Source organism: Xiphophorus hellerii, chromosome 11 (assembly GCF_003331165.1).
Source record: "Xiphophorus hellerii strain 12219 chromosome 11, Xiphophorus_hellerii-4.1, whole genome shotgun sequence".
In the NCBI taxonomy this organism is placed as follows: domain Eukaryota; kingdom Metazoa; phylum Chordata; class Actinopteri; order Cyprinodontiformes; family Poeciliidae; genus Xiphophorus; species Xiphophorus hellerii.
Genome location: NC_045682.1, coordinates 4,416,643 through 4,432,502, shown reverse-complemented (window position 1 = coordinate 4,432,502; position 15,860 = coordinate 4,416,643). Strand labels below are relative to the sequence as shown.

Here is a 15,860-nt window from a genome sequence, read left to right as displayed (position 1 = left end):
GGTGCGTATTGCTTTCAGCAAGTCACGTGACCGATACAGAAACTGTTTTGAAATGACGCTGATGCGCCAAACTGTGTTTATAAGGAAGCGAATCTGTCAACAGGATGCATTTCAAAAATAACTCTAGATCTTTTACTGTTCAGCGTTAACTATGGAGCCTCAAGGCAAATAAAAGGTTTTGTAGTTTGGGACCATTTTGAGCTTACGTCAGAAAATAAGGTATTGGTTTTCACTTCGTTGTTTCATCCGGTTCTTTTCAGTTTCTACTCGATCTATCTGAATCCAAATTCAGCTGAAATTGACTCTTAGTTTACTTTCATATTATGTTCTGCAGGTTAAGTGTTGCATATGTTTCTCCTTTTAAATCATACATTTCATAATTTTATTCTTAAATTACTCTCCATAAATAAAAATCTTTAGACAGAAAAAAGGAAAATAAAGACAATCCCGCTATAAATAAATAAATAAATAAAGACATTTCCAGCAAAACACATCCATAAAGATCTGCGTACAAAATAAATATAAAAGAAAAAATTACATTTATATGAACAATATACAGTGTCACTAAAATCTGTTTTATTTAAATAAATTCACCTCCTCAATGCTGAGGCATTATAGAGCAAAGCATGAGAATGAAGTCCCAGATACAACTAGGATAAATTCAGGTATACAGCCAAATTACTCAGGTGCTTTTTATAAACTATTTCATATAAATGTATTGTTTACTTAATTTTTTTCTACAGCAGAAGTTGTGTCAAAAAAACGGAGCAGACTAAATTTCAAAATGTTGGATAAACTTATTTTTTTGAATGAAAATTTGTGGAAAAAAAACAAAACAAAAAAAAACAGTCCACAAGCATCCTCATTCCAAACATGTTCACTTTCATTTTCATCACTTGGTTCACGTTCACATTATTTATTGACTGTATCGAAGAATATCAAATATATTTTGAATTTAACTGAAGATATGAAATAATACAATATATAATAGACAATAAAATATAATGACTTAAATCTTATTGAATAGACTAGGTCAGGGGTGTCAAACTCCAGTCCTCAAGGGCCGGTGTCCTCCAACTTTTAGATGTGCCTCTGCTGCACCACACCTGAATAGAATAATTAGGTCATTAGCAAGGCTGGGAGAACTGATCTACACAAGGAGGAGGTAATTAAGCCATTTCATTCCAGTGTTTTGTACCTGTGGCACATCTAAAAGCTGTAGGACAGCGGCCCTCGAGGACTGGAGTTTGACACCTGTGGACTAGGTCATCAAATCAGTCTGTCAACTACGTTGCCTGCAGAGATTTTTAATGTCCAGCAGATGTCAGTATTCAGTGACGCAGCATCGACGCAGTATCAATACAGTTTTGCTTTGGGTCGAAACGATACATGACGCCTCATTTACCCATCACTAGAAATCAACCTTAAAACTATACAAAGCATAAGAAGGTTGGCATCTAGAGTTTAAAATAAAACCCTTTTAATGCTCGACACCAGCAATAATTGTAATTTTTATATTTGGATGCTTAACCCTGACCTCAATAAAACTAAAGGGAGAATCTACGGTTTTTATATGATGGGGAGTGTAGTTTAATAAACTTACCGGAGGAGGGCTTCATTATCAGCGACTGCTGTCTCCTTCCATGAAGAGGTAGATCACTGAAGGCTGAATCTGATTGGATAAATGATTTCACCTGCGGTTGTCTGCCAAGTCTCACCAAAGTTCATTTTAAAAGGATTTCTAGTGGAACATCTAAAATCTTTGCATGAACTTTGACAACAAAAAAAAAGAATACATTGAACCATGTTACTTATTCCATCTTTTCCAGAACTGCAGATTAGTTTTCAGATTTCAGTAAAAGACAGAAAACTTGGTGTTCAAAACCCTTCTGCTGCTTTAAAGAAATGAAATAAATTCTCCATCATTATCAGCCCTGAAGGATTTATGTGCTGTTAAACTTTTAAAAACGACATACAGTATATCAATAGCAAGTGACAGATAGATGGATAAGCTGCATATTTTAGTAAGAAAAAAAAGATCTGCATAGAACTTCATTTAATTTTAACAGATGCTGTCAAAGACTGTAGAAAAATAAAATATTGGTGCATGTTTAGCTTTCTTTGTGAAACTCTATGCAGCTGTGCCTACAAAAGGGAAAAAAAAGAGGAAACATTTTGCTGCACCAAAAGAATCAATGCAGCTACAAATACCAACATTTCCCCTTTAGATGTGAAGATTAACAGTAAAAAAAACAAACAACTCAATACAATAAAAAATCTAATAAAACCTGCGACCCTGACAGTACGATACACTTCATGTCTTCATAATCTTCCTCAAAGGAGAAAGAATTCTTTCTAAAGCCTCACACTGGTCTGGTTTTCTTTCCTTTTGCTTATTTACCTTCCACTTCTTCTGTCCCAGTGACATTTTGGGCAGTATGCCAAAAAAAAACAAAAACACGAGTAAAGGTGAAAAACTAGAGGATAGAAGAAAAATCAGGCCTAACATTCAACCCAGCTGAGAGCAGAGCTGAGAAATGCTTCATCCTTCAGCTGATCACCTTCACTACATCTGATCTCTCTTGAGAAGGACAAAGATTATAGAGTTTTACCAAGTCATATGTCTGCTTTGACAATTTTGCATTCTTAAACCAGTTCATATCAATGCACATGTTTAGTTTATTGATTTATTTGGATAGAATGCCTCAATAATTCAGAAATCAGAGATAAAGTGATGTAAACATGGAAATATTCACTTTAATATGGACTGAAGCTGAAAAGTCTATAAGAAAATCTCCAGAAAGGAGGAAGAAATACAGAAATACTGAAACCTTGTTGAAAAGGTAAAAGTCTCACAGTGGAATATTGAGAAATAGAGGATGAAATCAAGATTTTTGCTCACTAGTGTCTCGTTAAATATCTAACTCTGCTTAGAGTTTTCTAGCATTTCCATCCAGACACTGTCATCCGTCTCTACTGTCCAAAACCCCCAGCAAAACATCGCAAAAAAGATTTGATTTTACATTTTCACTGGAAGAGTATAATTTAGAATTATTTTCTGGAGCACCTCAGTGATCTTTGATCTCCAAAACTGCATTAACAAAAGCACAGAAAGCAAAGTATTTATGTAGGTGTGCTCCAGTTTTTCAGAAGAAGCAGTTGTTGGATCATTTTCGTTTCCAAGTAATTCGATTCAGATGACAGCATGCATTCCACACTGTGGTTTCTACACCAAATTTTCACATGGGCTTTACATATATACTGTAAAGCTATAGAAATATAACTTTGCAAGTCTTATAATTATGTCTTTAAAGCTTAGATGAGGTCTAAAGGAACATTAAAACAGTGAATATCTAAACATTTTTGTGCTTCTTTTCTTATCTTTTAATTATTTCTGTTTTACCATCAACTGGCCTGGAAATATAGAATTTGCTGAATTCGATACGTTTACACACAGGGCAAATATTTTTGTTATTTTTCAAATAAATCACTAAATGCCTTTAATTTAAGGGACCCAATGAAGGGACCAGGAGGACCAAACACCCCAGAGTCAAAGAAGACACCCCTTACTGTGGATTTTGTCCATCTGAGCGTCACACGTGGCGTCTTCCCACTGCTGCTGGAATCGTTGGATGGTCTTCAACTGTGCACAGTGAGGGGTGGAAAGCAATGATATATTCACTTCAAAAACCAGCAGGACGTCAGCCTGGATATGATCAAATCAGGCAGAGAAAAATGGACAAATTGGTCTCACAAGAGGCCAGTTACTGCACTGTTCCAACAGAAAACCAACAAAAAATCAGCAGGAATGCTGACCTCGTCTTTGTGGGTGTTTTGCACCATTTAGAAAGTCAAACAGACACAGTTTCACTTGTGTATTGGATTCTCTTTAGTACTTTACATTTAACAGGAAAATACAAGGGTCTGTTTTCAGCAGGATACAGGAAATTTAACAGTGCTCTGTACATTACAATATTATAGTCAGTGTGGTGGTAACTTGGTCCAGGAAAACTGGAGCAGTGAATGTCGTGCACAGTTCACTGTGTGGTTGTGACGGGTGGGGAATACAATTCAAAATTCTCATTTACATACTGTAAGGAGTCTCTGTTAGCAGCTTGAAGAAAACACAAAAACAAGAGCAAGATACAAAAAAAAAAAAAAAAAAGACAAAATGCATGAAGAGGGAAAAAAAATCTAACTGTTGAATATTTAATGCATGAACAAGTCAGGAAAATTCAGAATTAAGAAGCTGTTTGATATTTTCTACTTTGTGTTTCAACGGTCACCAGTTTGGGCTCATAGTCACATTTAACACAGAACTGCCAGGTTTGTTTGGGAAGTCTACATTCATCCTGAGATTTAAAGAAAAAACAGAAACAATTTGAACTGACAAACTGATAAATGAAGTTCATGCTGTGGTTGAACAGGAAGCAAACTTCAGATGCGTTTCGACTGTAATTACTGTAGTCATCTGTTATAACCTTCCAGGTTTACTTCAGCCCCGACTAGTTGCTTTTTTTTAAGAAGGGGGAAATTAAGATGGCCGACAAGAGTGGTTCTTTCTCAGTTTTCCACAGCAATAAAATCCTAATCTCTGATTATTTCCTGGAGGCTACATCCTAAAAGATAAGAAAACACTCTTCAAAAGCTCCACAGAAATGTGTGACAGGGAAAATGGTAGATTCATTTGAGATTGCAAAGTTTTACAGTAATTAACCTTTTGGTCTTCTACAGCATTTACACTCTAAAATATAAGTAAAATCAAAGTTCATGAAAATGTGTGACTTTTTAAAATTAATTCTAACTCTAGATGTCGAAAAGAAAAAAGAAATTCTTTCTGGGATTAGAAACGAGTCTTACAGCGCTGAAATTTAACTGCATTCTTTCACAATGCTTTATAAAAAATAGGTAAAACTTCATGGGAATGTGTAATAGGTATGAAAAAGATGGAAACATGGAAACTTTATGAAACTTTTTTTCTTTCTTTTTGTCCAGTGATACAGGAAAACAGTTTTAAGGTTAATTTAATTACACCAAATGCCTCTTTGTCTGTGGCAGCAAAAACAGTTAAATTAAACCTATTTTTTCATAATAGCTACATTATAAAACATAAGTGCAATCATTTCAAACTTTATGGAAAAGTGTAACTGGTATATCAAAAATGAAGCTTCGATTGACATAAAACATTAATCTTTCCTCTTATGGCTTCAGTAAATAACTGTAAACTTTATGGAAATGGCAAATTGGCCCATTTTATAGATGTTGAGATGAAAAGGGAGAATTTCACACTTTTGACACATTAACCTCTGAATCTTTCACAGTAACTGGATTCTAAAACTTAAGTAAAATTTCTCCAAATGTCATGGAAATACATAACTAGGAAGAAAATAAATTAGTTTTAGATTACATTTATAGTCATTTATAGCATCAACTAGACCAATTGCTGTTAAACAATTAGCTTATAACTGTTTAACAGCAGTTACACTAAAACAAACATGGCAAAAAGCTGTTCAAATTAACTTTGGCATCATTAGCTGCATTTCTATTGACAATATAAATGCACAATTTGACATTTCAAAAATAAATTTGATTTATGGAAACAAGTCAATTTTGAAACCCCCCCTCCCCAAAAAACCATTTCCATTAAAAAGTTTTAACCCTACAAGGTGATTTTTTTTCCCCAAATAAAATATGGCTTATTTTGCAAAACTGCAGTGGAAACACGTTGTTTTGCATCACATGATCAACGACCAGATGTTGCCTCCGGCGCAAACCATGAAGAAGAAAACGACAGGAAGTAGTTAGTTGGAGGAGAACAGGGCAATATGTTTTATTTTAATGACACCACATGAACAAACGTATTTATGTGTGATTTCAATCGCGTTTCTTATTTAATGGAAGTGTTGCAACTGTAAAATGGTGGGTTTTTTTCGACACTAGCGGAATATTGACTAAGTTTTGTTCACATTTGTAATGGAAACGCTACAGAGTGCCTTATTTACCTGCGACTTTGGCAGCTGATAGAGAAAATCCCTCCAACAACAGAAAAGTAGTCCATGATTAATTTAAAGTGTTTTTACAATTGCTCTTTTCCACTTAAATTTTTCTGACGTTTTAAAATGTAATATCTATGAAACGTTATATTCTGCATGACAACAAACAACACTAATAATTCCACACTGAGTTAAATGAAGTAATGAGCTGTAATAAAAATGACTGAGAGAACCAAGACAAAAACCAGCGACTGTAAACCCACCATGAATGTTCAGTGGGATCTTAAAAAATCCTACCTGACCACCAGGGCTGTTTTCTGTTGCTAAACGTCTCTTGAAACTTTCCCTTTGAGAAAATGTCGAGAGAACACAGCTTCTAGAAAAAAAGTCTACAGTCGAAACGCACCTTTAGACACCCCAACAGTAATGTTTCACCTTGCAATCTAAACATTTTTACAACTCATTCATTTCTCTCACAGAACAGAAAGAGGGCATGCAGCAAAGCAAGTACAGTAAACTCAATCCAGGATTTATGAATATCAACTGTGAGTCTATGTACATGTGGACGAGCTAAAGCAATATTTTACTGATAGTTGTAAATGTTAAGCTAAATTGAAGCCGGTTTTGCGCCAATATTTACATTGTTAGCAAACAGTTCCACCACACGATCAAACAGTAAATGTCAGGCTGAGAGAAATAAACTATTTCAGTTTCTCCTGTGAAACGTGTGCTTGCATAATATTTCTGGATTGTGTCTAATTTAAGAACATGGGGGGATGAAAAGCAGGTAAGACGATGCCGACTATAAAAGGGACTTTAATAAGCCAAAATCAGTTGGGTAAAAGGAAAAAAAAAAAAAAATCAAAGCCCTTAAAATCCAGAGTAGGGAATTAGAGGAAACCGTCCTAGAAAGTAATTTTTGATCTCATGGTTGTCTCATTAGTCCCTAGTAGAATATGTTTCATCTGAGATCAGAGCTGGAAAAATGTTAACCTTCAAAAGTCATCTCTAGAAAAAAAGAAACGCTGTCTGAAATGAAAACTATCTGTCTAGACGGTGATATTCTGTTTGAAATCTCAGTTTCTAAAGTTCTTTAATTCTCTGACTAATATTTATGTTCAGTGTCAGATACATTTTAAAAGGCAACAATGAACACAACTAAAATAGATGGCTTCATTTCAGCTGCTCTGGCTTGTCTGTAAAGTGAACACAACCTCACGAACACACACACACACATTTCACACAGCCAGCAGCAACACTTTCCTTTCTTCCTCCTTGTCCTGCTGTTCGCCAACACACTGTGGTCCTGCTCATATTTAGTTTGGGGCAACGTTGCAAGCTCTAGTTTATTTATTCCAAGTTTATTGGAACTTATTAATAAAACATGGAATTCAGATATAACGTGATGTGGCTAAAAGAATGGGACAGCATGAAATGGCTGTGATGTAAATGATGAAACAAAATCAATAATATATTCAGTGACCTTCTTTAAGGGTGTTTCACATTTCTGTAGAGTTTAGAGGAGGCTGTGCTCAGTCAGAATGCATTCAGAGCTGTGTTTGAAATGTTCACTCAGTCAAAATAACATTTTCACTAGAGAACCAAGCAGGGGATGGTGGGACAGACGCCACTTCACTGCCACAGCACTTCAAAATTGTGGAGGATATTCCCAGTTATTTGCTATAAAAACCTCAAAATGCTAACTTAAATCTGAGCTGGTTGGTCGGCAAATTCTGCGGTTTTGACTAAAATCTCAAGTTGAACTTTGAAGAATTTGAGCATGAGTCACTTTGAACTTGAGACAATAAGCATCTTTGGACATTATTAAGTCAAAAAACCCTGATATATTTTTTTTATGTTAGCTGTAGCTTCCTGGGGGTACAAAAACACTTGCATCAAAGTTCGTGTGGAAACGTTGGCATTCTAATGGATGAGAAAGTTGAACGTTGCTGCAATATGTATGACTTAAGAGTGAATGACTAAGCAATTCAAACAGCTCAATTGGTGTATTTCTCAGTTTCCTACATTGTCAAAGTTTAGGCTTGCAAAGCTTGAAAAGGGAAAGAAATCATCAAAAATATTGATCTGTTAAAACTTATGCATAGCAAATTCCCACATCAACAGTCAAATGAGATTCCAGAGCAATAAAAATCTACATCTGTCACAGCAATACAGTGGAGAAACTTTGACTGACCACAAGATTCTAAAGATCCCAAGAGTTCAACCAGATTCCCATTTCTCCTCCTTGGAGAAAGAAACTTGTAACATTTTAAGCAACTCCAGTTTGACAGAATTATATACAAAGAGGAATGTCTGTATGTATGTAAGCCCAACATGACATGCGTGTAAAGCATGGTAACATTTAGTTTATTAATGTGTATGAATAATTGTTTAATTACATTATAAACATGTACAAATTTGGAAAAAGTTGGCTGATTGTGCCTTAGGTTACCTTTTCATGCAACGCTCATCTCTTCAGGCTGGAGAACAGCTGTAGTGTTTTACTTTAATGCTGTACTAAGCCGTCTCAAGCCTCCTAACAGTGAGAAAACAGTGTCTGCACTGATATAAGTGAACTGTGACCATTTTTATAAGGCATCAGATTTGTCAGGAACACCAGGAACTGTAGTAGGGCAATGATTTCATCTACCTACGAAATGTAGAAAATATACGTAATGAAGATGAGTACAAATCATGAATGTGCACCGACAACAACAAAGGTTTTGCCAATAAAATAATGCTTTTTCTACTTTGGCAAAAACAAAATTATTTTAAAACAGGTTTTAATTAGAGTCTTTGACAGTTACTTGTTCATCAAAGGCCTCTTTGTTTGGAGTAGGTACAGTACTGCAGAGTCCTGCTGAGCCACTGAAACACATTAACCCTTGTTGTACTCCTGTCCATGTCAGGATTTTGTAAAAGTCAAATCCTGAAAAACTGGAGCTGCAGCAGCTCTCGTATGTCTCCATGGCTCAGCTTCCAAGTGAAACATGTTTCCTACAGCCAAGATTTAGAGACGTCTCTTGTGATTGAGATCCTCTGGTCGAGTCTTTGGCTTCTTGCATTCTCTCCTGTGTGAGGGTGTATGAGATTACAGCACTGTGCAAACTACATGGAACAAACCCTAACCAGAACAACAATTGTTGGCCTTAAAGTTTGTGAAAAACCATCTTTCACTTGCTTGAAAAAAGGGGAAAAATAGAAAGGAACTGTCTCTTTAGAAAGTCGAGAGCAGTGCTTTCACAATGCACCTCCAATCTTAGGCTATTTCTTTTATTCTGCGCATGTAATCATGGAGTTCCTCTGGGTCTTTAAAGCCCATATCCTGGCAAACCCACTGAATGTCCTCTTCGTCTGCGATGGGGATGGAGTTGTAGGGCAGCTCCTCTGTGGGGAGGGTGGTAAAGGTGGTAAACTTGACTCTCTTGCGTTTGGAGGTGGGTGAACTGGCCTCCTCGCCGTTATCCTTCGTTGAACCGCCAGAGCTGCCATCACCCCTTCCATGGACCTGACTATGAACGCTGGTCTGGGAACTGCCACTACTGTGGTGGTCCCCATGGCAGCAAGTTTGTACACCCTCCAAAGGGTTGCTGGGACTTTCCACCTGCTGTGGAGACAGGTCGCATTGGGCCCTGAGCGGCTGGCCGTTTCCAAGGAACACCCAGTGGTGAGAATGGTCCATGTTGGCCTGGCCTTCGGGCGGGATGCGCTTATGGCGGTATTTAAGCACGAAAACAATGCAGTTGATTAGAAACACCAATATAGCCAAGCAGAAGACACCTAGTAGAGCATACATGCCTATCTCAAGATCAGTCATGTTGCGTGGCGAATGCACAAAATCGTCCCCTTCCTCTCCATCACTCTCAGTCGGCCGCTCTTGGTTGCTAATGGTGGGGAAATTAGTGTAATCAATGGGAACACTGGCAGGCTGCTCATTAGAAGTATCATAAATTCTTCCACTGATGTTGGGATCAATGATTGTCCGCCTGGTGACAGATGCCAGCTCAATCTCGCCCTCTGTGGTCGTTTCCTCCTCCGAGTCTTCCTCTGGGCCAAAGCGGACCTTGACAGAAACTGCAGCAGATGCAATGACGCTTTTGCGTTTGGTCTTCTGGCAGGCTTCGCAGATGGTCATCTCTACACGCACCATTTCTCCTGATCCCTCGCCTTCTGCTACCACCACAGGCCACCGTTGCTGCGGCTCCTGGGATACTGACACAACTTTGTCGTCCAGAGTAGAGGCATTGAGGTTGTAGTCTTTGAGATCGAAGTAAGTCAGAGGGGCGGCGGTGTTGTCGCTGAACAGCATCCAGACAGACAAACTGGCCTCCTGTCAGGGAGAAGAGAGACAGATTATATTTCTAGTTTCAACAAAAATAAGTTTTCACCCTTTACAAGATTTCATATGAATGCAAGTTTCTCTGTTCCATTTACTTACCGCTATTAAAGATGACCTATTATGTTTTCTTGAACAGGTAAGAATAAGTCTATGGGTTTTAAAATACATGTTTAACAGATTATTTTGCTCAAAATCTTTATTAGATAATGAGATTTTAGTCTGCTCAGTTCTGCCTCTGAGAATGAGCTGCTTTAGGGTGTCTTGTCTCTTTAAATCCAAATAAGCTGCTGCTGGCCATCCCACCCCAAACTCAACATTTACACTTGGACATGAAAATGGCTGCAAAAAGATGCATAATTACACAACTGTACATCTTTGAAAAGCACAAGTGGAGCCTCCTGCACAAACTACAAGAATGCAGCAAGTGGTTTCCAGATGGTAATTCAACATCAAAACACTTGTCTTCTTCAGCATCCATTATACAGCAAAACCCTCCAGCTCACCAAGTGTGCTGGAGCTCTGCTTGGGTTGCTAGGTAACAGGCATGGACTTCCCTAAGGTTGCTAGGTAACAATGCAGTGCTCGTCGAATGCTACCAATAGGGAGGCTTTTGAAATGGCTCATTTTCCATACACAGAAAAAAACATTTAAGTTATTTTTGTTGCTGTGTTTGTAATATTGTTTATTTGAATAAAACAGGTCTCTCTTGTAAACAAGATCTTAGATCTCAATGGGACAACCTGGACAAATAAAACAAAAATATTGCCAAAAAAACAACTGGGTGGTTTTTTTTAGTGCTTGGACTGTTTTAGAAGCAGCAGAGACACAAATATAAATATAACAAAGTACATAATGTGTAGATTGTTAACAAGTTTAAAATTCATAAACCCCCAAAATCATGTCATTGGTTGTCTACTTAAGATGTCGCAAGACATTTTAAAAACTGATCAAAGCGGGGCGTGCCGTCGTGGCGTAGGGGTTAGAGCGACCCGTATTTGGAGGCCTTGAGTCCTCGACGCGGCCGTTGCGGGTTCGACTCCCGGACCCGACGACATTTGCCGTATGTCTTACCCCCTCTCCTTCCCCGTTTCCTGTCAGCCTACTGTCATATAGGGGACACTAGAGCCCACAAAAGACCCCCTGGAGGGGTAAAAAAAAACAAAAAAAAACTGATCAAAGAACATATAAATAGGACACATTAAAGGGATTGGTTAATTTACATCAAGTGAACAACAAAATGTCAAGTTATCTAAAAAAACAAGGTCAAAAGGAAAACGTTCTATTTCTATAAATCAATAAAACATTGCTCTCAACATTTTAGCAGTTTAGAAGAACTTGTGCCAGGTCTAGATAAAAAGGCTTTCAAATTTTATGATCCGTCTGTCAGAGTTGTGCACGGATAAGTTCAAATAAAATGCATTATTTTGTGGACTTTGAAATTAGCAAGGCAAATGAAGTGAGTTCATCTTACTGTAGCGATATGAAACAAGATCTTGTTTCGACTTTATTTGGGGTCTACAACGTTTTGCTGAAATAGAAGTCCTATTGGAGAAACCTGAGCGATTTCTTGTAGAAAAGAGTTATAAAAATAATTTGAAGACAGGACCTTGTTGTCTGCTGTGTGTATCATGTAGTCAGGAACACACAATGCCAAGGCCTTGACTATTACAACTGCAAGTTTTTGAAGACTGAGCTGCACATTGGCTCCTTTGAACATGTTAGTTTTCTGCAGTCCAGAGGTCAGAAAAGTAAAGGAAAATAAATTTTCTTTAACTTTTTGTAAATCACTTGACATATACATAATTTTCCCATATTACTTAATATTTCTGGTAAAGTTCTGTAAAAACTCTTCTACACTAATTACTTTATCGAGCTATTTAACAATTTCTATATTTATTGCCAATTTTGGCAGGATCAGTCCTCCATAAATAATCAAATTTACAGCGAATGCGTTGATGTGATCTGACGCCATAACAGAACACATCAGGATACAACAGAACAGCGTCATGTCAAGGTCAACAATAACAAAAATCTTTTTGATTCAGAGAAGTTGTCAATTAAATTAGGTCATAATAACATTAGAGGATAATAAACAGATGAGCATAAGATGGCCGAACCCACATTGTAAATGTGACGACATTTAACAAGCCTTTATCTCATTAGTAACTGCGGTTCTTTGAATGTTTCCGTTTCTGATCTCAGTGAATAAATTCAGCTAGATATTCCCTGTGTGATCCTCTGAAGGGTGAATGAGCACAAAATTATTTACAGGCATTCTCTTTATGGTTTTTTTATTTTTTAAGTAGGAAGCAGAGCTCTAGCAGCAAGTTTGCAAAGATTACTGTCAAACAAACGTGTCATGGCTGTCGAGTTCTGCAGCAAGGGGAATTAAGGAGAAAGCAGTTTTAACCAGACTGGATCCTGTTTGCGTCATTAACTTGTAGCTGAAACAGAGCAGCAACATCATTTACTGCACCGAAGATACAACTCATACAGGATACTTGGCTTAAAATATGTCTTCATTAGATAACAATATTTTTTGTTTAAATCAGTTCACAACAGAAAATCGATTACCAGGAAAACCTAGTTCTTCAGCGTGAACCACGGCTAACTCAAATGTTTTGTTATGGGGGAAGTAACATGTAAAATAAATGTATTCTCACGCAATAAAAAACAAAACATACCTGAAGTGTTGCATTTATTCTTTTATGCATGTTTGAGAAATCCAACGATTCATCTAAGCAAAACGCCTAGGTGGACTTAGACCCGCCTTTGAGGCACAGCTCCTCCTCGGAACTGCAGATTTCAAGCTTCTACCTCACAGAGCAGCCCTTCCTGACTTTGCTCCTTCAGACTAGCCAGCAGCAAATAGCAAACACATGGTGGAACTGCGTATCTGTTGAGCTCATTGTAGGAGGAGCTAGACTTTTCAGTGAAATGCTGGTAAAAATGTTGTTAAAGGGTTAATAGAGGAGAGCTGTTCTGATAAGCAGTGGACTCTTCCTGTATTGATACAATTCAGAGGAACTTTCAAACTCCCAACTCTGAGCATCTTTGACAGTCCATTACCTTAAACCTCAGGAGATTTTCTCAAACAACCGGACAGCCCTCCCCAAATTAAAGTCTTAACATGGAAAGGAACTTCTTGTCTCTGATGAGCACAAGAACAAACCAGCTTCAAGGTTGACTTTGGTTGTGCTGGTAAACGAAGAGGTGCCGACAAAGACGTGCCATCAGTACGTGCATCAACTGATGAGTCGTTCTCTTTGTGTTTGTCTCATCTCTTCTTTTCTTTCACTCTTTACGTCCGTGCTCCCTCTGGAGAAAGATTGGATGAAAATCTGCCACAGACTAAGTCCTGCCTTCCCTGTAATCAGGCAGCGTTTGATAGTGTCCTCTGTTAGCAGCGTGCTTAAACATCAGCTAGCATCCAGTAGGACTGAGGCAGGATTTTGTTTCAACAGATTTTAGAAGGTGTCTAACAAATGTATACCCACTTTGCTTCAGGTTCGGAGACACAATTCTAAAAAGGCAAACCTGTCATCTCAGTAAAAAAGCAGTAATATGGCTCCAATTATAAATTGTGCACTGAATCAGAACCATTTGCTTCTATGAATCCATTTAATGTTATCATTTCCAAGAGCTCATTTGATTAAGTTTCACTATTATTACATGCCTAAACAGAACAGCTTGCATTATAAAATATGCATGAGTAGAGCAAACATTTGCACCATCTTAGATTGTGACTAAATGACTTGGATTCTGTTATTTCAAGTGTAATTTATCCACCTGTGGAAGCATAACCCACCCTGACAAAATTAGAAAAACTCCAAAGTGGGCGGAGTCAAGACAAACAGGGGGCGTGGTCAAGTGTGGAGATGAGCAGAGGGGATTAGCCTAGCGACTATCGCCATGACGATGCTCGCTATGCCATCTCCTGACTTGCCACTTATGGTGTGTCTGAGAGAGATCATTTTATATCTCACTCAGACAAAAACGCTAACAAACAGGATAATTCACCTGCAGTAACCACCGTTCAACCAAAGGAGGGCAGCACTGAGATGATTTTAGGCAATATATTGCAGAACTAAACAAAAATGTCATAATTTGCACTGAACTCTAGATAACCTATTTAGACAGTTTATCAGCAGAGAAAAGTTGATTTGGGGATAACTTGCACTTGGTTTACAATGGAGAAAAATGCAAAGGCGGCTTTTTTTTTGTAAACGTCTATCAGGATTTATGCGTTTCATTCATTTCTACAGTAATAGCGGACATTTAGAAAGTTTTCCAGTCAAACGAAGTCAAATGGCTTGAAATAGCTTCAGCCAGCAGCCTGGCGAGAGATGTGCCGCCGGAGAAATTGGCTGCTTTTTACTGCCTGGCCTTGGAGAGCACTTAGGACAATACATTACAATAATTAAATTTCAAGGTGGCCAAGAAGCGGAAAGCAGGAAAAATTGGGATTTAATGCCTGCTTCTCCTTCACTCATGCTCTGTGTGGATGTTGCTGCATTTTTAGCAACGTTGGAGGAGGGTGAACACATGTTCACGTTCTATTCTGGGTGAAGCGAGGATCCCAATTAATCCTTCCCACAGATCCACCTCTCTATGCCTTTTGCTTTGCACAAACGAATGAAACAAAATCTACATATCGTTGCTGTTAATTTGAAGAGCAAAATCCATCTTGTGGAATACATTTGGACATATTTTAGGAGTGCTTTTGCTCCAGGCTCAGTTGGTATTGAGTTTGTTGTAAAGGAACAGAGTGGAAACTTATTAGTTCAGCTTTTATCTGGCATCCTCCCTGACAGCACGTTAAGCACTTCACTGCTTAAAAGAGGAACTGCTGCTTGCTTGTTGACACCCTTTGGAACAAATTTATTTCACCGCACAGTTGAAATAAACAAGGAATTATTATAAAAACGTCTGAGGTTTTGATCCTGAAGGATTCTGTATTTTATTAGTGACCAGTTAAGTTTGTTTGCATTTTTTTAAATATAATTTCATTCAAGTTTGTGGACAGTAAATACATGAATCAGAATTAAATACTTAAATAAGCAGAAACTAAACCTCATCTTTCATTTGTATGTTGATAAAAATGACCAAGCATTCTGGACATTAACATGATGTGGCAGTGATGCTTATGGGATTAGTTTGCACTGCAAAAACAACAAATTTGAGTATTTTTGCATAGTTTACTGGGAAAATATCTTAGTACACTTGAAATAAGATTAAACTGACTAAACTGACAATATATTGTTTGCTTCAAACAAGATATAAGAGTTTGTTTTAAGTAAATAATCCCTCAATATTGATGAAAAAGTATTGACTCACTTATAACATGGGAAAAATGAATTGTTATAAGTGAAATAATCTACCAGGGGAGCTAGTACTTTTAAAAATAAATATTAAGGAATTATTAGCTAAAAACAAGATCCTAAAATCTTCCTGAAAACTTACACACTGGTTAATTTAGTCTAATTTCAAGTGTACTAAGATGTTTGCACTAAAGATAAGATTTGGTG

At 37.5% G+C, this 15,860-nt stretch overlaps 1 protein-coding gene across 2 annotated transcripts in view; it reads right to left on the bottom strand.

Moving 5' to 3' along the window:
- Window positions 1-7,338: 7,338 nt before the first annotated feature.
- The window catches only part of tmem132e (transmembrane protein 132E), a 436,219-nt gene continuing 427,697 nt past the window's right edge, over window positions 7,339-15,860 (bottom strand). For both annotated transcript variants that reach the window (XM_032576596.1, XM_032576595.1), the window contains exon 9: window positions 7,339-10,323. In XM_032576596.1, coding sequence (XP_032432487.1) covers window positions 9,253-10,323 — 1,071 coding nt within the window. In that variant the 3' untranslated portion in view covers window positions 7,339-9,252. The remainder of the gene's footprint in view (window positions 10,324-15,860) is intronic.